The sequence below is a fragment of the Primulina tabacum genome, chromosome 18 (assembly GCF_025594145.1).
Source record: "Primulina tabacum isolate GXHZ01 chromosome 18, ASM2559414v2, whole genome shotgun sequence".
NCBI classification, from domain to species: domain Eukaryota; kingdom Viridiplantae; phylum Streptophyta; class Magnoliopsida; order Lamiales; family Gesneriaceae; genus Primulina; species Primulina tabacum.
This window is the reverse complement of record NC_134567.1, coordinates 26240369-26263627: the sequence shown is the minus strand read 5'-3', so window position 1 is coordinate 26263627 and position 23259 is coordinate 26240369. Positions and strand designations below refer to the sequence as shown.

The 23259-nt window shown below is 32.8% G+C and overlaps 3 protein-coding genes and 1 pseudogene across 4 annotated transcripts; 1 reads left to right on the top strand and 3 right to left on the bottom strand.

Annotated features, from left to right (window-relative positions):
• Positions 1 to 9376: 9376 nt before the first annotated feature.
• On the bottom strand, positions 9377 to 11026 carry LOC142532426 (uncharacterized; annotated as a pseudogene).
• A 109-nt stretch (positions 11027 to 11135) lies between these two features.
• On the top strand, positions 11136 to 13875 carry LOC142533071 (uncharacterized). Its single transcript, XM_075639686.1, has 3 exons — positions 11136 to 11343; positions 11374 to 11532; positions 12147 to 13875. The coding sequence occupies exons 2-3, from the start codon at positions 11464 to 11466 to the stop codon at positions 13233 to 13235; spliced, it is 1158 nt and encodes a 385-aa protein (XP_075495801.1). The 5' UTR covers positions 11136 to 11343; positions 11374 to 11463; the 3' UTR covers positions 13236 to 13875.
• Positions 13876 to 18525: 4650 nt separating this feature from the next.
• On the bottom strand, positions 18526 to 18849 carry LOC142532425 (uncharacterized). The gene has a single exon (XM_075638729.1). The coding sequence runs from the start codon at positions 18847 to 18849 to the stop codon at positions 18526 to 18528; it is 324 nt and encodes a 107-aa protein (XP_075494844.1).
• A 5-nt stretch (positions 18850 to 18854) lies between these two features.
• On the bottom strand, positions 18855 to 22948 carry LOC142533655 (chloroplast sensor kinase, chloroplastic-like). 2 transcript variants are annotated; one of them, XM_075640495.1, is made up of 6 exons: positions 22737 to 22948; positions 21157 to 21222; positions 20816 to 20908; positions 20569 to 20681; positions 19749 to 20022; positions 18855 to 19618 (listed from the first exon to the last, which is right to left on the bottom strand). In XM_075640495.1, the coding sequence occupies exons 1-6, from the start codon at positions 22941 to 22943 to the stop codon at positions 19352 to 19354; spliced, it is 1020 nt and encodes a 339-aa protein (XP_075496610.1). In that variant the 5' UTR covers positions 22944 to 22948; the 3' UTR covers positions 18855 to 19351. The 2 variants fall into 2 exon arrangements, 1 of the variants encoding a protein (XP_075496610.1); XR_012816787.1 differs by lacking the exons at positions 18855 to 19618; positions 19749 to 20022; positions 20569 to 20681; positions 20816 to 20908; positions 21157 to 21222 and adding exons at positions 21244 to 21668; positions 21773 to 21946 and having other exon boundaries at positions 22737 to 22876.
• Positions 22949 to 23259: the final 311 nt, after the last annotated feature.

Genomic DNA, 23259 nt, shown 5'->3' with positions numbered 1-23259 from the left:
CTTTTTCATGGATGACCCAAATAAGATATATATCTCACAAAATACGACCTGTGAGACCGTCTCACACAAATTTTTGTCAAATAACTTTTATATAAGTGGTTATTGAATACTTAGACAAAGAAAGTTAGCATGCGAAAATGTATATAATTAACGCCTCAGAAAGGAGTCCAGAATTAGCTGACATATCATCAAATTTTCATGATTTAATTTTCTTTACGAGGTATCTCCTCAAGAATTGTATAAAGTAAAGATATGTGTATGTATTTTTTTCTTGATTACTTTAAGAAATTTAAATGGATATAATGATTAAAAAATATATTTTTTAAAAAATAATTTAAATTTAAAAATAATTGTTTTTTAAAAATTAAAATTGCATTGGATTCTTCTCGTTAAGGTACATGAATTATCTCTCTTGTACCACGTGGTTGATAATTTGATGACACAAAATCAAGAAAATCAACGAGTGGAAAATGTTAGGTTCCAATAATGCAAGAGATCCCTTTTATTCATCATCAAAACCTAGGAGATTACGAGAGTACGATATTAACGTGTAAAAATTACTAAGCAAAATTTTGATAATAATAATTGAGAATTCACATGCATATATTTAATATTAAAAAAAAAATGGAGGGTGAAAATTCATATCTTTTTTAAAATTTTAAAAAAACTAACATAATATATTATTTAAATCGAACAATCATGTCTAATTATGACCACGGATATTGGAAATTAGACTAGATGAACAGGATTTGTCTCTTCAAATGTCAAAAAAGGAAAATAGAGAGACGAGAAAAATAAACCTTTGAAAATTTGTCACCAATCATTTAAGATCAAGTATTTTATGAGACGGTCTCACGAATCTTTATCTGTGAGACATATAAATCTTACTGATATTCACAATAAAAAGTAATAATCTTATCATAAAAAGTAATATTTTTTCATGGATAACCCAAATAAGAGATCTGTCTCACAAAATACGATCAATGAGACCGTCTCACACAAGTTTTTACCATCATTTAATTCCTCAATATGCAGTCAACTTAATTTGCTACAGCTTAGGTTTTGAATGGATGAAATATTTGAAATTATTCTGATTATATTATGATTTCCAGACTTTATTTTTTTTATTTTTTACAATAACACCAAATCACTCGTAATCGTGACTTTGATATATGAGAATATTTAGAACTAAAAACCTACCCACATATTTTTATTTATAGATAAAAAATCGTGCGACGAAAAAGATTCATTATACATATATATCTCTCATTCACTAAGATGGATCCAGAATTCAAACCACGACTTGACTCGATCGATGTTTGATCGGGACCATGGCTCAACCATGTGTTGGCTCGATCCATGAGCCCAAATGGTTCCAATTTTCGTGACGGGTGGTGTCTCCGGTGTTTTTCTTGGGGCCATGCGTAAATCGGGAATTTAAGTGTGGTGGAGGAGGATAGCATATGGGAAAAGGCACCGTTGGCGGAGTAGTACGGGGTCCCAATCCGTGTTACCCAGCGGGGTTACAGTCCGACATATGGGCCCCTCCATGTGCACCTAAGTGAGCCCAATTCTTGTTTAGGCGATAGGCTTGGAAAATTCGATTGGCCCAAATTAGACTTGCTCGGCTTTTCGCGTTTGGGGTTTTATTTATTATTATTTTTCATAAAACATCACATTCGGATGAGAGCACTACCCAAGTCATAATTTACAAAATAGCTTAAAAAGATGGGACAACAGTCCCTGAATTCCATGAAAAGATTAAGATGAACATCACCATAAGTTGTTAGTGAAAGAGCAACATGGTTAGCGGTTCTTCTACAGAAATGGACTGTCTAATTCGAGGTTTGGGCAAGTACATTGATTGATAATAAAAAATACGATAAGAGCATTCTCAGCATGCGAAGTCAGATTAGCGATTGTTGACATCACCATTAAGAGCATCGGAGTCAGAAATGACATCTTGCCACTGATTTTGCAAAGTCGTCATAATGCCTGCAATGACCTCAGGAGTTCCGCTACATACGATGAGAACACACCTTGGACACATAAACTTCGAGCAAATATTACAATTCTCGGATCATCGCATGCTACAACTCCAATACCAATATTCCTGGCGCCATAAAAAATGGTCGTCCCATATCTTGATTGTTCCAACAAGTGGAATTCTCCACCAACATTTATATAAGAACCTAGTTATCTCATGATAACAATAAAATAAATTTAAAATTTTAAAAACCTAGCTATGTACTTTTATTTATTTTAACAAGAACTTTATTATCCATTAAAAAAAACTAACGCCTGAAAGACAAGAAGCTTCAAGATAATGGTGGTAATAGTAAAGTCAATAAAATAATTCAACTTGAAAAACGCTATCATTGATAGTGAATTAAGCAACTAAGACTAGAGAAAGCCTATCGGAGCAGAAAATGGAGTTTAAAGGTCAAAAAAAATTAGGGGAGCAAAAATAAATATAATAGGTTTTTTTGTGAGACGGTCTCACGAATCTTTATCTGTATACGTTACTCCCTCTACTTTATGGTTCAAACCTAAAATTTGGCTTCTGAAACATCGGATCGACCCATGTAAAAATATGAAAAACCCATATAAATAATTCGATAATATCACAGTTGACTAAAAGAATCTCATATATAACATAAATTAAGTACCATATACCTTGACAAAGCCTTGCATTATTGTGAATGGACAGGACCAGAAAGTTGCTAGTGATAGGTACCAATTAAGCACATCAATTCTCGCTCTGTCGACGATTGCCCCAATCTCTAAATAATTAAGACATTTCAAGAATATATATATATTTAAAAAAAAAACATTAACCCATTTCAAATTAGGTGGAAATATCCCAATTTCTTGAATGTTATTTCACTTTTGGGCTCGTTTCTTTGTATGTATCGGAACATGCACACATGCACAGCTGAAATCGATGTGTTACTACTCGTGTTATACTCAAATATATTATATTTAAATAAATACACATGAACTTGATTTTGTGCTTTATTAGAATAATATACTGAATTGTAAACATCCATTGTGGGTCTGAACTGGCAATTTGATCCCCCGAATGGTCACACTCACCTTATTGTAAAATGGGCCACATAAAAATCCCCACTTTGGTTACATTATTTGCACTCTTCTTGTTCATCTTTGTGGTTCTATATTTTCCCCATTTTATATGATTTCAATTCGATAAATTAGAGTGAAATAATCGGCCAAGTGACAAGATACGGTTGCTGATTATTTGACATGATCGATTTTTAGATTTTTCGAATGTGTTTTAAGTATGATTTTTTTTCCCTCGACTCGCTCGTGACAAAAGACGATGAAGATTTTTCGTTAAGTAATCGAAAGCTATCTTATCATGAGGACCAATATTGAAAGTCGTTTGGAAGAAATGTGGCTGATTCACGATGATATATATACAAACATGAATATGATAGTTATAGCAATAGCTGATGAAGATATATATGATTAGGAGATTGTGCAGTATTTTTTGGACCATTTTTGTATTAAATTCATGACAAATACAATCTTGATCACAAATATTGATTCATATACTTTGATTATTACAACTATTTCTTAGGGAATAAATAAATGAAAGATCAACATCGTGGCAAGGATTGAAGCCAACGGCGATTGACGTGGAATATCATAATCGATACGCAAATTTTATCGTATCAACAATAATATTGCGAATGAATGTTCTATTTTTGTTATTTCAGCCGGAGAAAGAGAATTGTTGTAATTGGTTATCGAACACAAAATCTAGACCTGAGATATTTGTGTTTGATGACATATAATACAAATCCCAAGATAAACCCCACTTAATGATGTGTTAAATTTGTTGATAATACGATAAATTAATTACTTATCGACGCAAAGCTAATTCTTTAAATATTATGGGATACTCTCATGTCTTTTTGGCATTAGCTATTGTTATTTGGTAATAATTAACAAATCAATTTCCCCCCCAAAAAAAATCATTTCCCCCCTATTATTTTCAGGCTTTAGCCTGCAAATGTCGGAGGTTTTTCAACCTCTAACGTTTGTCAAATATTCGAAGGAATAAACTCCTTGAACGACACGATTATGAGTGTGACACGACCACTTTTGCTTCAGCTTTAGTTAAATTTGTTAAGATATGGGATTAAGTTCCACATTTAACACGAACCTCTATATATATACACTTTTTTGATGATATAATGATAACATTGACCTGTATAATTTGGATATATTTCATCACATAATTTAACAGATTAGTGTGACTTCATTGATAGGCACAGAAATAAATACGGTGAGTGGCCAACAAATACATCAGCACTACAATTTGGATATCATTGGAAGACAGTGCCAGCCAATGTACGGCTCCATTGTTGTTATTTGGACAGGACTTGTGAAAAAATCAAACCGATTAATGATTCCGTAGTAAACTTACAAATAAATCAAACAAAAGAAATAGGTATTTATCGTGTGTCCCCATTTAAACACGATCCATCTGTGCAAGCATGGGTATTGTCCCAATATCCCACGCTGTTTCATGCATTATTCAGAGGAAAGAGTTAAATGGCCTGTTGGTAAGGGAACATGTCGATATACAAATTGGTTCCACCAAAATGTTCCATATCAACACCATGCACGTGCAACCCAGATACGCACAAAACTTTGTGTGGCTCACGGATCCATTGGGTCGTGCCGGATATGGCTCGAATCAATCGAACCCACCCAACGGCCACAAGGATGTAAAATCAAGAAGACAGCTGTGGAGCCATATCCAGTTCAAGTGGTCGATTACCCGATATGTCTTAAAAGATCCAATTAATTTTTTAAATTTTTTCCATCATAACTTAATGCTATGATTTTACACCCCCAAACCCATTGGGGAAAAGAAAAAGATATGCATCCGGAAGGCGAATTTCACAGTGCACAAACCCGATAGATACGATTTGTGTGTGTGTATTTGAATCGGGTTGAGACCCATTTAGTAATAACTGGGCTATACATTGGGCTTGATTTCCATTGCAGACCAAAATCTGTAGAAATTTTTATTTTCATGCCCATTTTGGATTCAACAATATTTTTCAAGATTTTTTGAAAATAGCGATATGATGACTTTTTTTAAAAGTCTTTATAAAATTGTGGTGAGATAGACGTCTATGGATCTCTCATCCAAAGAGACGTTATTCTTATTCACCAACTGAAAAGATCTAGATCATAATATGAGTAAGTTTTCTGTGAGACGAGTTTACTGGATCGGGTCGGGTTGGAGAGTCATCTCAAAAAATTGATAATTGAGAATGTGTTGTAGGAGTTTTTGTGTTACGAAATTGTATTTATTTTGTTCAATATTTATTGACAAAAATGAAAAACGACCTTGATCAAAGGTTCTAACTATTTTTTTATTACTAAAAATTCATTAATTAATTGGAGGAAAATTTAAAGGGGTGAACCAGGTTGTCATCATTTAACAAATAATAATAATAATAATAACAAGCAAAGTTAGGCCAATGATATAAAGATGCACTGACTTAGCTTCAGACCGTTGCCCGAAAGTAAATTCTATGAATCATGATTCTATGTCAAAATTATAAATCATTTTCTTTATTTGAAATTGAAACAAAGAGAAGTATTTCAACAAACCCATTAAATTCAGAGTATTCTCTTGTGAGACGGTCTGACGAATCTTTATTTGTGAGACGGGTCCATCTTACCGATATTTACTATAAAAAAATAATACTCTTAGCATAAAAAATAATATTTTTTCATAGATGACCCAAATAAGATATTTGTCTCACAAAATACGACCAGTGAAACCGTCTCACATGAGTTTTTGCTTTCTAGGTTATATGCATCTACTTTTAAGAGGAAAAAAATTAAAATTTAAAATTATATGTGATACATACATAGGGTCTTAAATTGTAACTCAAGTTTTGGGTATCAAGTTACTGAATAGAATTATGAATAACAATACTTAAATAGAATTAAACACAGCCAATTTTAGAAATAATAATATTTTGAGTAAGTATATATAATATTATACGGGTCGATCCGTTCCATACTTGTAACGAAAAGTAATAATTTTGACGTAAAAAAATAATAAATTTCCATCAATCAGCTCGAGTGAGAAATTCTTCTTATTAAATCGACTCATCAGATTATGTCATAAAAGTTTTTTATAATATTTTTATCTTAAGATAAGCGTTGGGTTTTATAAAATAAATACACATCTTCTGCTTGACTTAATTAACGCCTCAATTTGCTGACACATGGAATAAGACTGGGTAAAACGTCGAAAGTTATAAAATATGGTTGACCTAAATTACAAGCAAGAAGCAAGAAATTGAGAGGAAATGAGAAGGAAACTCTGGAATGGACTCGAAATGTACCTTTTTAATTTATATTTTATTCTATGTATTTATTATATTATAAGACATTAAAAAAATATTTATTTTTAGATAAGTAAGTGAATAACACGGGCAATTACGACATGCGTATAATTTAATCAACTTTATGGACAAAATTTTGGTATGGTATCAGGTTTGGACCATGTTATGAAATGATCAATTATTTTAGACAGAGTTTTGAGGCTCGTTTTGAGATAACATCACGATCTCTTGGTTTTAAAGCTCGACGAGAGAGGACTTTAGTTCTAATGACACAATAATATGAATATTTTTCTTGACAAGTTGGAATGTGACCTCGTGTATAAAATTTATTGAAAAGACAATTTAAATATTCAAATTGAGAAGCAAATCCTTTTTGATAAATGAAATAAAACTCTTACATTTTTAATTGCAATAAAAAATAAGAGAGAATTACATTTTTGTTCGTGTAAGTAAAGACAATTTTCAGTTTTGGTCATGTTATATGACTATATGCAATCTTAATATACTAACTCGCATTTTTTCGATTTCAGTATTTTTTTTATTTTTTATTTTTTGGCCAGAACCTTAATTGATGACCAGAAGATACTTAATTTGACAACTAAACACGATGACATGAAATAATAAATTAAACTTTTTTGGGTTTTGGAGAGAAAATTGCATATGTGACATAATAATTTTTACATATAGGCATAAAATATTAATTATTAATAAATAAAATCGATAAATAACAAAATATTTTCATAAATATTTATCTTCCCCACTCGACACACTATTCGATCCCATCTCAAACCCAAACCTTAGACAAACAACTAAATAATTGTCATCGGTGCAAGAGGTTTGTTTCAACCTACCCGTGCAGGCACTGCCTGCACGGGCAATGAACGGCCCGGATCACTCCACATGAGTGATCCGGGCCCACCTCCCTGTAAAAAAAAAAAAAAAATTGGCTCGAAAAAATCCGAGCCGTTGGATCGACCCTTACAGGCAGTGTCCGCAGGGGTAGGGTCGACCGAACCGGTGCAAGAACTCCGCAACAATGCTCGTTTGGCACATTTACCGAACATAAATTCGCTCTCAGATGATGGAGGAATGTCGTTGTTTAAAGAAAACTTCAGATCTGAACATAAATTTAGTCTTGTGTTCTTCCTAACTATGCGAACAAATAAATTCAGAGGCTTTTGGTTGAACTGGAAAATGGCGATGAGAAGGAACTTGACTAGAAAATGTTAGATTGAATATTGATCCATCGGTGGAATTTAGTGTGCAAAAATTGGTTAACTATGTGAAATTAGAAACTTTTGTTTTCTAGTATATGAACAAGGGTGTAAAAAAATAGTTGTATGTAAAAGATTATCATGTCACATACGTAATTTTCCTTCCCAACCCCAAAACGCCAGATTTATTAGTTAAGCGTGTTTGGTTGTCAAATAAGCATTTGTCGGTCATCGGCTAGGATTCCGGCAAAAAAAGACTGAAATCGAAAACAAATGTGAGTTAATATATTAAGACCGCAAATTGATTAATAACATAACTAAACTAAAAAAATGTGCTAGTTACAAGACCAAAAACATAATTTTCCCAATAATCAATGTCCAAAATATATATCTCTTACATAAAGATATAGAAATATTTATTTAAAGATTTGTTTGCCCTTTAAATGTTAATTTTTATTTCCGTATAAACTCTCGAATTAGTGTGGTAGTCTTCAAAGCATCCTAGGTAGGTCAATCGTGGACAAATTTTATACGACAAACTAACCAGAAAAATTGTCGGTACGAGGAGTTGAACCATGATAATTAACTAAGTGTTCACTTACTTTACTAACTTAAACACTCCTAGAGGACAACTCTTTCTTTGTGGAATACTAGATCCAATTTATATATATTTAATTTAATTTAAAATTGTATCCAATTTCTTTTATGTATTTTTCTATCAATGTAATTATTTCTTGAAGTATTAATCACATATGAATACGATACTCCCAGGAAAAAAAAACTCTGATGAAAATTGTGGAAAAAAGTCATACGCATAATTGATAGTATTCTGATTTGCTAGATTTGTAATTAATGTTCGGAAGAAAAAAAAAACTACGACGATTTAAGATTTGAAACAATCTTTTAACATATTTAGAATATGAATACCAATTGATTTTTTTATAAAAAACTAAAATGTGATTTGATATATTTTCAGATTTGGTTCCGGAGTAGGTCTATTGTGAGACGATATCACGAATCTTAATCTGTGATACGAGTCAACCCTACCAATATTCACAATAAAAAGTAATAATCTTAACATAAAAAATAATATTTTTTTATGGATGACCCAAATAAGATATTTATATCACAAAATACGATCCATGAGACCGTCTCATACAAGTTTTTGCCTTTGGTTCAGCCACTTAATTTTATTATGTATATTTATAATGATTATAATTATTACATAATACCGTTACCAGATTCTTTTTACTTATTTATAATAATCCAAACATATTTATTATCAAATCAAAGCTGAAGGCTTTTCTTTTTCTTCATTAATTATCATGTTTGGAAAATATAGTTTAGAGGTTAATTATTAATAGATACTAGTATTTTGCCCGTAATTAGATATTAAAATTAATATGTACGATAATTTGTTTACTTTCTCTATAACATGATTTTTTATCAAAGTGAAATGTTTATTGTTTTCATATACATATAGAACTTAACAATGAAACACTGAATAAAAGATCATTTTGTATTTTGACTGAAAATTAATATCACACCTGTATTAGACGATGAATAACATAATGTGTTTATCAATTATATTGTATTCACTTATAAATTTATGTTCTATGCACAAAACAATAACTATAACAAAATAAAATGATAAACATGATACAAACTTTTAATGTGGTTTTAATTTCAATAAATAATTTAAATAAAATAAAAATAAACTAAATGGATTATAGATCATACAATTAGAAAACAAAAAAAAAATTACAAATTTGGAAAAACTTCCTTAAATATAACATTTGTCGTTGAATTTTTCGGGTTGCTATCACTATCACATATCAAAATTTTTAGTCCCTCAGGATTCGTAACTCTGGATACAGCAACGTACAACTGACCATGACTAAAAACAGGGTTCTTCAAAAAAAGTCTACATGAGACAATGATTGCCCCTGACTTTTGTTGATTGTTATTGCATATGATACAATCAAAGGATATTGTCTTCGTTGAAATTTAAAAGGAAGCCTTAGATCAGAAGGCGTCAATGACATTCTTGGAATAAGCACTTTATGACCTGCATTACTTCCAGTAAGAATTTTACCTTCCAAAACATGGTTTCCGAGCCTTGTCACGATCAATCTAGTGCCATTGCATAATCCAAGAGAATGATCTATGTTCCGCAACAACATAACCAGAGTTCCAACCTTCAAATTTAACTCGTGATTTGGTACTCCAGAACATCTTATTCCATTTAAGAATTCAGGGATATGCACATCATTCAGTATATCAACATTTCTATCTGAGTGACACGTCGTATCAGAACTTAGATACAACCTTCCCTCTGAATGGTTTAGAGATATCATATATTCATTTATGGACTGAACGACATCAAGTGTTGGTGCCAAAATAGCTCTTTGCTGAAAATATACAGTATTGTTGATATTGTTGTCTAAAGACGGATACGTACTCTCAACTATTGGTGCAATAGAATCATTGCAATCTTTGATCAAAAGTTCATCAGGAATATCTATTGTCGCATAACCGTCATTTTGTTCTCCAACTTTTCCAATTTTTTCATCTCCTAAATTAGCAATCCAATCTGAAAATTTTTTGATTTTAGCACATTCTTCATCAGAACCTAAATTAATGTTAATTTAATAAATTGATTTCGGAGCACAAATTTTGAAGCATGATTCAAATTTCCAAAATTCGAATTTAAAATTTGAATACCATTTTGAATTTGGTTTATAAATCCTAGAATGAAATTAAATTTTTGGATTTGAAATTTGAAATCTAATTTAATTTTGTTTGTAATTCCTAGAAGATATTCAATTTTCAAGTTATTATACACACAGATATTAATATACAGTTTTAAAATTGAATTAAATATATTTAGACATTTATTATAATATATTTTATCACATTTTTCGATAATTTCTTTTTTTAGAAAGTATATTTTGGCGAAAAATTACTAAAAATAGCAGACAACTCTGCTTTTATATATATATAGATATGAAGAAAAAGCAAAAGAGTAAAAAAAAAAGAAGAAGGTAAAGATAACCATATTCTTTAAATCTTGAACTTTTTTGTAATTTGATTTATTTTATAGGAGACAAATTATATTTTACCTATCCAAGTAATAACATATAGATTGAAAGGGTTAATAAAAATTATTTGTCATAAATAGTCTCAATATTAATTATTAGATAAAGAATATTTACACTTCATTTTATGTATAATATATGTGTAATATTTATTGTAATTATTAATTAATTTTTCGAACGATTTTTGAAAAATTAAAATGTTTCCGATTTCCACGCGCATGTTATACTTGAGCAGGTCAATGGACGTGTTTTAGGGACCGAGCCCAATATTTATTAAACAAATTGCGTCTAGGTAAAAGACCGCAATACCCATGTATTTGTACATTGCAATGAAATTAAGGATGGGTGTTTTGGTCAACTAGATGGAAATATTCCCAGCCTTCGAAGATATATAGAAATGGGCATGTGTATGTAACTATGTAAGTGGGGGGTAGAAGACAGTAGAAACGGCTTCCTTGTAATCTTTACAACTGCCACCCATTAACAACCAGAGAGGCAAATTCACGAAGATTTCTGTTTCCGTTGTTATTTCTGGGTCTTTACTTTGTTGTCGTGGAAAACAGAAACTTTGGGTTGTTTGTATGAGTTTGATTCTCTTTTCTAACCCCCCGGTTGCATAAATTTTGAAGCGTGGCGAGAGAGAGAGAGAGAGAGAGAGAGAGAGCGAGAGAGAGATCTTAATTTGGTTTTAATTTATTTACATTGTTTTGATCTTGCAATTTAGAGTTTGTTTTGGGAGAAATTGTTCTGATGGCTGAAGGGGGATCTTATTATTGTTCCAAGAAGAGCGATGATATATGCGGCAAATCCTGCGACGAGGTAACTTTTTTTTTTATTACCTTTTTGGTTTTTCTTAATTGGAATATATTAGTATGCGTAAATGAAGGGTTGGGTTGCATCGAGAAAAGTTCAAGTCTCGGTTTTTCTGAAAATAATGATTCCGAAGGTTTTTGGGTTTGATCCCTTATCGGGAATTTTAGTTCTGGGTACTCCTTTCCTTTTTGTTTTTTGGGGAATATAATGGCGAATGCAACGGAAAATTTTAAATATAGGAATCTCTGTTTGCCCTTGCTGGATTGGAGGGTTGAATTTACTTTGTTTATATGACTACAGATTGATCCAAGTGCTACCGATCAAATTTCTCTTGTCTGATATTTTGGGCGTTGAAACCTGAAACATGGGATTCAAGATCAAGATCCCATTTTTATGATTTTGTTATGTTTGTAGATCTATTTTTGTTCCCCGATGTTTCTTTTGCATTTAAGTATAACAGCAATGTGAAAACTTAAGTTACGGTTGATGGTTTTCTTCAATCTTCACCATGTTGTCATCAAATTCGTCAAATTTCGATTTTCTTTAAACATCTTTTCCATTAGAAAGTTGAGTTTGTATACTTTATATGGTTTTAAATATGTTGTGTTTTGGTTCTGCAGGATTCGGGACGGACCTTGAGCATGTCGAGATTGAAGTGTATTCTGCGCGGTCTAGATATAAAAGCCTATCTCTTTCTATTTGTGATGGTACCGACTTGTGTCTTCATTATTTATGTGCATGGCCAGAAGATTACATACTTTTTACGGCCTTTGTGGGAATCTCCACCGAAGTCTTTCCATGAAATACCTCACTACTATCATGAAAATGTGTCCATGGAGAATCTATGTAAACTTCATGGCTGGGAAATGCGGGAGTATCCTAGGCGTGTTTATGATGCCGTGTTGTTTAACAATGAGTTTGATATTCTCAAGATACGGTGGAAAGAATTGTACCCTTATGTAACCGAGTTTGTATTGCTCGAGTCAAACTCAACTTTCACTGGTCTGCCTAAGCCTTACGTATTTTCCTCTGTCCGAGACCAGTTCAAATTTCTTGAGGCACGGTTAACCTATGGGCAAGTTCCTGGGCGATTTAAGAAAGGAGAGAACCCTTTTGTTGAGGAAGCATATCAGAGACTTGCACTAGATTATCTTCTTAAACAAGCCGGGATTCAAGATGATGATTTGTTGATAATGTCTGATGTCGATGAGATACCAAGTCAACACACAATTAATCTACTGAGGTGGTGTGATGGAATACCTCCAATTCTCCATCTTCGTTTGAAGAATTACTTGTATTCATTTGAGTTTCTCGTTGACGATAGTAGCTGGAGAGCTTCGGTTCACATTTATCAGTCGGGGAAGACGAAATATGCTCACTATAGGCAGTCTGATGAAATTTTGGTTGACGCTGGGTGGCACTGTAGCTTTTGCTTTAGACACATTCGTGAGTTCATATTCAAGATGAAAGCTTACAGCCACGTCGATAGGGTGAGATTTTCTCATTTCTTGAATCCTACTAGAATCCAGAGAGTAATCTGCAAAGGTGATGATTTGTTTGATATGCTGCCCGAGGAGTACACCTTCAAAGAAATCATCGGGAAAATGGGATCTATACCACATTCATACTCGGCTGTTCATCTCCCTGCATATCTTTTGGAGAATGCTGACCAATATAAATTCCTCTTGCCTGGAAACTGTGTACGATAGGTTCAAATTGTGAGACCATTGACAAAAGATTGGGTGTGTTGCTTTTGAATGAATACCCAGAATTATTCATGCCATTTATTTCACAAAATATCTGGGAGAACCGAACACATTCTTGGATTTAGAATGATTTTGTAAATAAGTTTTTGGTAGAGTTGATTTTCATGTGATTGAATAGTATTTATCTTGTATCAAACGTGGAGACAGGCTATGAAAAGATTGCTTCTTTCTGGGCATCCCTATGTCAGGAAATTTTTTGAATTGGAATTATTTTATCATATGAATATTGAGAAACGTGCTTAACTCTGTAATCCGATGGAAAGTTTGGATCTCTCCATGATTAACGATGTAGTTCTTATGATGGTTAGCAATTCTTGTCAACTTCTCGAAAAACAGGGGAATAACTCAGTAATTGATTTGCTTCCAGATGCTAGAGGGAAAGCTTCATTTGCATCTTGAACTCGCACTATGAGATATGTCAGTTCGATCAATTTTTCATGTGATGCAATGCATTGTGTAACGGGAATCCTAGGTTCTATATTTCCAGATCAGATACCTTGAATATTGTTATACAAAGAAAACTGTGAAGTACAGTAGTTGGGGAATCTGATACCTGGAATAGGCTGAGATTCTTTTTTTATTTTTGTTTTAAAAAAGTGGGAAATAATACAGGTTGGCATATCCCTGACAACGTAATCATTGGACAGACACTGATGTGCAGCTCATTGTAGTACAGAACAAAAGACAAATGTTTTCTTTTGTTTTTATTCTTAAAACTTGTGCACGCATACACAAATACATTCTGTAACGATGTTTTTGGTTCAAACCATTACCATTTTTTGCAATTTTCGTCTTGCAAAAATATTTATTTCGATCATAAGTAGATTAATGTCTTACCAAGAAATTTTATTTCCATATGCTTTTTTAGTTGTCAGATAATTCAGTATCTTTAAGCTTTCAACCGTTAATGGATCAGAAAAGTGGGTTTTGTACTTAATGCGCGTGAGATCTATGATCATGTACAAGAACAAATATCAATCATTAGATTCATTCGTCACAACGAATTAATCTATGTTGTATTTGAGGTGTTTTTCTATCAAATATTAATATTTTGATCATCCACACACACGTATGTATATATATATAGTGTATATATATATATATATATATATATATATATATATATATCAATTTTCATAAAAATGTAAGGATCAATATGATCTAATGATATTGAAATAGAAAAAGAAACAGTCATGATGTATACTAACTCGATTACAACAGGAGGCACCGATTTTTCCGCTAATCACTTGCTTTTTCTATAAATTAATTTAGGGCATTCATTCTTATTAATTGCCGTTTTTACACCTCACGTATCCAAGGCTCAAAATTCAGAGCAAACATACTGTGGCAAGTTATTTGAAACACTGATGAAATAAAGACTATTAATTTCAAAGTGATGTGGACCTTGTGTGACAATTGTCTTAAAGTCGTGGTGAGATCTGATTTTTTTGTGAGACGCGTTTGTGATTCAACTTATGAAGTATTATTATTTTTATATCAAAAATAATATTTTTCACTGTAATTATGAACCGAATCTACCCGTCTCACAAGCAACATACTGTATCAAGTTATGTAATTCAATTATAATTTGATTGGATTTCAAATTTACCCAAAATTTATGTTTTTTAAAAAAAATTAATAGATCAAATCCTTTCTCAAATTAGTTCATTTCATCTAAACCAAATGGTCCAAATCCATCAATTTTGTCATCAGGAATCTATAGAACGAAAACTTCATAATCGATTTTTTGTGTATCGTGATCTGGAATTTTTATAATTATCTCGTTTTTAACAAAAGATTATTTCTAATTTTATTGTAAATATTGGTTGTGATTCATTACAATGAATAACCATGACTAAGGTCAAATAACTTCCACGAGACACATTATATATGCTAGTTAACAGTGGATTATCTTTTGGAGTATTGATCAGAAGGGAAAATTACATTTTTGGTCTTACAATTAACATATTTTTCATTTTTGTTCATGTTATGAATGAAGTAGTAGTTTTTACACGGAGTCGTAATTTTTTTCAATTTCATTCCTTTTAAGGTTGGAACTCTAATATTTTCTTAAATATTTATCTTCCCTAATCTTCCCAAAATGTCGACACATTTTCCTTTCAAAACTCAAAATGTCCAATTTATTAGTCCAATGTCATAGTGTTTGGTTGCCAAATAAGTATTTTTCGTTATCTCCTAAGATTCCAAGGAAAAAAGACTGAATTGTTTTTTTCTTTTTAAATGGATGAGTTATTGTACTAAAATTGCGAATTGATTTATAAGATGACTAAAATTAAAAAAAATATTAGTTACGAGATAAAAATGTAATTTTTCTTTAATAAAAACTAAATAAATCTAATATTTAAGGTTAACTTCAGATTATCGGTTGCATGTTTAAAAGACAAACTCCGAATATTAGAATATTTACGCTTTCTTCGTTCCACTATATTCACGTTGACTAAATAATAATCAACAGTTGCTCGAAAGCTGACGGTTTACAAGTTACTCGAAAGCTGTATTTAAAATCAGCCCATGTGTAAAACGTGAAAAATCGAAACTTTTACCTGACGATTTATAACACATCTCATTCCACGGCCTCAAATATATGAATAGGGCTTTTATGAGATGGTCTCACGAATTATTATCTGTGAGACGGATCAACCCTACCAATTTTCACAATAAAAAGTAATAATCTTAGCATAAAAAGTAATTATTTTTCATTGGTGACCCAAATAAGATATCTGTCTCACAAAATACGACCCGTAAGACCGTCTCACATAAGTTTTTGCCCAAATTTATTCCATGTTCCATATCTACTTATGACAAAATTTCTTCTAACCAAAAAAAAAAAGTAAAAATTATGAATAAAATTTCTTTGCTAGATAAATTGTCTCAATTTATAACCAGCACGTTTCTCGTTGAGGTCTGACAATTTATACGTGTCAAATTTAAAAAATTAAAAATAATGGTAGATTAAAAAACTTACATTTAAAAAGTTATCTTGCTCTCTGATTTGTTTTTATTTTTTCTCACCATTTAAAATGAAAACCATCGACAAGAGGTACGTGTCGGGCTATAACCCACCCTTTGCAAGAAACGTGAACTTTCAAGGTAACTTGAAATTTCCTAATTAGGTTTGGTCAAACTCGAACTTTTTCAAATTTGCCTCACTATATTCCTACACGGATCTGACAAGGACAGGTCTAAAGAATAATCGTGTCCAAATGTAAAGAAAGTCGTATTTTACGTAAGATATTTTTAAAAATAAACTAATTGTTTTATTAACTTTCTTGATCGACATTTTCATATCTATCTTATAATTTCCCACACATGTAGAATGTTTACTACAACAATAAATGGTTATTGTGACATTTTTTTGTAGACACTTTTAATTAAATGTTGTTACAAATACTTAATAATGACACTTGTAAAAAATTAATAATGTGTAAAATAAAAAAATATATTAGATTAGTTATCCTGACATTTTTAATTGATGTCATTATTTATATGGAGGGAAACAATTATTGTTCCCACATCGTAAAAAATCATTAAAAACCTAAAAATTGTCACTATAAATAAATGTGGGAATATTTGGGTTGGATAAATTTTGGAGGAGGGAAAATAATTGTTTCCCTCCATATAAAAAATGACATAATTAAAAATGTCACGATAACTAATCTAATATGTTTTTTTATTCTCACATTTATTTTACCTATTTTTCCCTCCTCCTATATTTATCCAACCCAAATATTCCCACATTTGTTATTGTCACTATAAATAACATACACGACACTTTTATTTCTCATTAGAAATGATTTTAACTAACATATAAATTTGTCATTATTACTATAATAACAAGACATGTATAAATGTATTTAAAACATGAATTTTCTTGACATTTAAAATTGTCGTTATATTAATAATTAGTAACACGTATGAAGTTGTCATTAACATCTTATAATGACATTAAAAAATGTCAGGAAGTTTAAGACGACATTGGAATATACGACATTTGTTGGAGGTATCACTAAAACTTAAATGTCACTAAATATTGAATATGATGACATTTATGAATGTCACCATAAGCATTTATTATTGTAGTGGTTGTTACCCTGGATTGCCCTAGAGGATGTTTTTGCGAACATCGTGCAATTATTTAATGTGATGTTTCACTAAAAGATATTATCGTGAACATCTTGCGACATCTAACAAAAGATGTACGTCATATCATAATTATATATGTATACTCATTTTTTCAAATTCAAAGAAAATTCCAAATATTTGTATCCAAAAAGAGCCTTTTTTGAGTTTTCAAGTGATTAGAACCTAACGTAGTGTTTATTTTTGACACTTCTGACAAAAAGAGAATCAGATTCTATCTTACCGATCAAGTTAAGAAACCACACGTACTATATAAATAGTTATTGCATCAATAACGTCCGTATCAATTATCATCATCAAATCTTACATATATGGTAGATACCCACAAAACCTCACAAACTAAGGATAAAAAGATGGAAAACAAAAGGAATTTGATGCTCCATGCGAGATCAACCTCTCCCTTGGATGCTTACGATCTTTATGAACTCGAGCATATGCCACAAACGATCAGAAATGTTACCGACTTCGAAATCCGAAGCCTCCATGCAAAGTCTCATGCACCTGATCGTGATCAAGTAGTCAAGCCAGGTGCCGGAAAGGGTACAAAGGGACGATATTTCTGGAACACCCGTAAAGATGATAACGTCGATATATGCGGAAAGAGTATCGATGCCGAAGCTGAGAAATTCATCGAATTTAAGCACGAGAAGTTTGAGTTGAGCAAATGGATGTCCATTGATTGATGCAAATGCCAATAATTATCTTAAATATAATTTGTAGGGAGTAAGAAATAATGTCTTGGTTAGTTGGTTTGTTCGGTCGTTTCTTTGTTTTTATCAATTTATTATTATGTTCATACATTTAAATAATGATGGTGATGCATCGCTGGTCTAGGCTGGAAAACATTATGTCCATGTAAATGTAGATCGTGTAAATATATAAGGGATTGAGTGGGATAAAATATAATGTGTATTTATATAAAATAAATTTATAAAACTAATGGTTACAAAAGTAAAAAAAAGCTCAATCTCATTAAAACTTGAATTGCATGAATAACTTGTGGATAAAATAAGTTTGAAATTAGCAATTATGATCAATTCCAAGGCGTTCAATTATAAAGCGAAATATTGAATTAATCTAATAGAATTATCGGATTGACAATCCGACAAATGATTAGAGCACAAGTAGAGTCTTCATGTTGTGCCGCCCACTTGTTACCGCCACCGTCACACTGGTTCCTCCACCGCGAACTATAACATTTAACGGAGACCCTTTTGGCCACCGAGTCGTCACCGGAGTATTCTTCCTCGGATTCTTGATCCGGGGCTGTGGCGCCAATTACAACTTGAAGAAATGGTCGCAGCATGTTCTTGACATGATTCACTGACATGACTGTGTCCATCACTAGGAGTGGCAGAATGCCTTCAGATGGATTGGAGAAATATGACAGCCCCATTATGGATTTCGGAGATCTTTGTTTGCTTTTAGAAATGTTGCCAGTTAGTACACTATATAAGGTAAGCCCTGGTTTATGGGTTTAAGCCAATGGCGAAGGTGGTGTGGATGCTTGTTCTTGATCGCTGAAAGCAACTCGATCATTCTCAGATATGACTATTTAGTTACGATTATCTCAACTATTTAGTTGAGATCAAAATTGAGAGCAGGTGCAAGGAACCAAGGCCACGCGTTCTGCCATGATTTTGCACGCGGTGGTGGGTACAGAACCATGAATGGATTCGAAAACTGAAAAAAAAAAATGAAAATTTATAATAGGTGTGCAAGTGAGCGTGTACATGAGCAGAGTCCAAACCAATTAAGTCTGAAAAGTAACACAGGCTTTTGATTGTAAGTTTGTGATCTACGGTTCTATAATGTTAAGTCCTGGAATTGTCGTTTTAAGATAGATAAAACCATCATTCAACATACATCGCAGTGAATATTTAAAGCTCAGAGACTTTTTATTTACTTTTCAGGCATCCCGAGCCAAGCCCTCTATCGGATGATGTAGGAGGGGATAAGGGTAGCCAAAGCTCGATACGGGTACCACCTGCTCCGACCGGTGTCTCCACATTCCTCGGAGAGAGAACACGGACAGCACGAACGTAACTCTCCAGTATCTCTCGAGCAACAGTCAACCCAGCGATGAAGTTCCAACTCATATTGTCTTCTATTCTATCTCCAGCTAATAGATCTGCTCCAAATGGTGCAAGTGAATGCATCTGTGTCTGAAAGAAATTAAAGGAGTAGTTTCCAGCCAAGATACTTATGCTAGAAAAGAATGCAATACCGAGTGAATGACTTTACAAACAGAACAAGAAGATCTACTCAACTAGTAGGTAAGAAAAAAACCATTACCATATAGTGCATATCAAGTCCATCATCGTCAATGATGATAAGGGCACCTGCTGGTGTTTCAGTAGACATAATTTCAACTTTTCCTTCAATTTCTATGCGCAATAAAGAACCCTCAATCAAGTTGCTCAATGCCTGCCGCAAAGCAGGTTCATCAACTGCAACCTGTGAAGACCTCGAAAGATCACATAGTTCAACGGATAGTTGCTGCTTATTTGCAAGAGGTTTTATGGCCACAACCAAAGCCTCCAACACATCAAAGACTTCGCAGAGTCTTCTGACACAGTGTGCCTCCATAAAAAAACTAAAACAAAAAAAAAACACAGAAAAGCAAGAATTGGCATGACATCACTCCTTAAGAATCTTTGCAGTTGCGGAGGTAAACTGAATAGATGAAATTTTCATTGCAGAGAAAAGTCAATTTTGTTATTTGGTTTTCTAAATTACCTAGCATTTTTTAACCACTCGCGATATATATTTTTATTTTGATGAAAAATATTCTAATCGCGAGAACAATGGTACACTTTCTTCCCGAAAAAAAATGGTAAGCAAAATGTCACTCTGCCACTACCGATCCTAATTTCATCAAATCTTCAACCATGTTAATTTTGAAGAATGTCTAAAAGTGAAGTCTTCAACACAAGCATATACAGGTTCACACAGTAACAACATACACGTTGCTTGCCAGGGAAGGACTGGGAAAAAAATCTCTAAACAAGCCATAACATTATTGAACACAAGGTTACCTAATTTGCTGATGATGTGAAGGTGCTAGAGCAAGAGGTAGCATGGGACACCCCAAGTCCTTGGACGGCAAACTTACTGGTAATCGCCTATGAGATTCTTGTGATGTGCTGTTGGACGTTTCAGTTGAGAGGCTATTGGGTAGCTGGAGCTTATGGACTTAGGCTGAGCACCAGCTGACCGACGCATATTCTTTAGTGCATTATTGTTATAACGCATTATATTTTCTTAAAATACAAAAGCTACCAACTCAGATGAATAAGCAAGGATGGTGAATATTGACAAAACTAAGTGAGCTTAGATGTTCAAACCAAGAGAAATCACACCTTTGTCGTGTAGACAGCATCCTGTAGCTGTTGAAGAGTATCTGTCATACAGTCTGCTTGCAATAAAATGTCTTCGACGATGTCATAAGAAATCTGGAGACTCATATTCATGATTTAATCAAACATCATATAAGATAATTCACAAAATGGACCAAACATAACTCCGGAAGGGTCTTTCATAGCCATGGCCATACCCACCTCACTCCTCATGTGAACAGATAACGTCTGGCTCTAAGTTCTAACGCTTGACAGAGAGCTCTGGATCTATGAAATAAAGATATTGATAATCATGACAGGTTTAAAATCCTAAGATAAAAATATACAAAAGGAGCGCATCTTACTTGCTCAACCAAATCACCCATCCTCACATTATTTTGCCATGATGATTGCTGGAGTAGCTTTGCTTTCTTGAAAGAGAAAGAGTGGAAAGAGAAAGAGAAGAGTTAACTTCTGATAACAAGGGAAAACAACAATGCAAAAAAAAACTAAAAACAGTAAACAATAAATAAATAACAGGCACGAAACACCAAAAGAGAACTCTTCTTCGGCATCAACTAGATCACATATGTAATATTTTCTAAGAGGCAGAGTAACAAAAACGATATTGATGATGAGGCATATTCATGCATAAGAAACCTACCTGATCCATGACATAGGCACAGCTAGTGACTTTGGGATATTAATGAAATTTAGTATTTGGTCTCTAGTGAATTTCATCATTTCCACGGGCTCATCCTTTAAAAAATCGGAATCCCAAAGGTTCAAGGTCCAAGCTGTTTGCCAAGGCAAAGAATATCTCAGGAAAAGGGGGCTCCTTTAGTGAAAACTACAGCACCAAGGTCAGGGAAAAACTCTGCCTAGAATGAAGAGAGTGTATATCAGGAACACGTCAATACAGAACCATGGAGAAAAACTTGAAAAACTACCCTTCATTACATAGTCACAACATTAAAACACATGCCTTTCGACTTGAAATCACAGCTTCTACAACTCTCAAGCCAGCGGGAACACCAAAGCTAACAATTAAAACCACAATATCAACCGCATGGACACCTGGATGGGGAAGTAATGAGGCGCAACTCCAAGCGATCCATGACATAGCTAGTAGCTACCAGCTGGCCTGACATAGACCTACAGTTAAGTTACTTGGTATCAGAACTCTACTTTGTAGCACCACTCAAGTATTAACATTTCATCATAGTGCCAACTGAATGGTAACTAATGTTATATTTTTTCCTTTTTTTCCGAAATATTGGCAAAAATAAATAAATACTTGCCCGCTTCTATTGTTCTATACATCTATTTAATGCTTCTTCTTTTAAACTCTTTGGCCAACATCACCAGAAGAGTTTGCATACCAAAAGTTTCTCATAGCAAAATAGAATTTTCTAAATTGCAACCCATCACAACAAAAAATAATGTTCGCTACCAGCAATAAAAAATCAAGAACATTTAATTTTAGATGTTCTTCTATGTTCCAAACAAATATCTAACTACATCCATCTTCACTAGGCACTTGTTAACCAGAACAAATCAAATAAAAGTGCTAGCTTGCTTTTATTTCAATAAGTAAGACCAACAACCATAGAGCTATGTTCCAAGTTCTCACCAATCAAGACTCTTTCACTACCAATACCAAAAAATTTACTTATTTTGTTTGCATACACGAAGTTTCTGTAATAGCAAAACTGAAATGAGAATTGAGACATTAACATATTTTGTGTAAGATCACGAAACTAACCAGAAAACAAAAGTACTTTACACTGCCATCCAACTTCACAAAAGCTCCTAAGATTACCAATAAAGAGTTTTGTTAAAATGAGTATTCCTCGGTTATTGCATGTCAAATTCATCAAAGTGACTTCAACAAGACCATGATCTAGCGGTACTTTTAATTAATAATTATAATTATCGACCATACCGATAGAACAGCATCGGGATTAAAGATGCGCCGAAAGAGATCGAGCTGCTCCACACAAAGGCGCTGGAAATCCGGACTGGGCAACACGAAAGCTTTGTTCTTCTCACCGGAGCCTTTCTCTATCCTCTGCACGAACTCCACCGGAGCATTGCGGGCTGCCTTATAACACACTCCGTTTCTTCCAGTTTTATCATACACATGTCTCATTAATTAAATAAGAATCCCCATTCGACTTCTGCTGGGCCGTACAATTATATTATATTATTATTTAAAACTAAACAAAAAAATTATATTAAAATTAAAATTAGTTACATCTATATAGATTAATAAGAAATATCCAACATAAATTCATTTCAACAATCAGAATGATTTTTCATAGTTTCAACTTTTTTAGAATGTATTATTATTTTTTATAATCAGCAGTTAAAAATAATTTAGTATAGTAGATATACGTAGGATATTTTAAAAAAATTGATATTTTAGTTAATTTAATGTGCAATTATTTTTTGGAAAGTCATCAGGT

What these genes read in the sequence shown, in the direction of transcription:
- LOC142533655 (XM_075640495.1), bottom strand. Translation starts at nt 22,943, where the DNA reads ATGAGACATGTGTATGATAAAACTGGAAGAAACGGAGTGTGTTATAAG. An exon ending in ATCCCGATGCTGTTCTATCG is followed by an intron (nt 21,223 to 22,736) that starts GTATGGTCGATA and finishes TTCTCTTTCAAG; the next exon opens with AAAGCAAAGCTACTCCAGCA. An exon ending in ATGCTGTCTACACGACAAAG is followed by an intron (nt 20,682 to 20,815) that starts GTGTGATTTCTC and finishes AATGCACTAAAG; the next exon opens with AATATGCGTCGGTCAGCTGG.
- LOC142532425 (XM_075638729.1), bottom strand. Translation starts at nt 18,849, where the DNA reads ATGGGGCTGTCATATTTCTCCAATCCATCTGAAGGCATTCTGCCACTC.
- LOC142533071 (XM_075639686.1), top strand. Translation starts at nt 11,464, where the DNA reads ATGGCTGAAGGGGGATCTTATTATTGTTCCAAGAAGAGCGATGATATA. An exon ending in GCGGCAAATCCTGCGACGAG is followed by an intron (nt 11,533 to 12,146) that starts GTAACTTTTTTT and finishes TTGGTTCTGCAG; the next exon opens with GATTCGGGACGGACCTTGAG.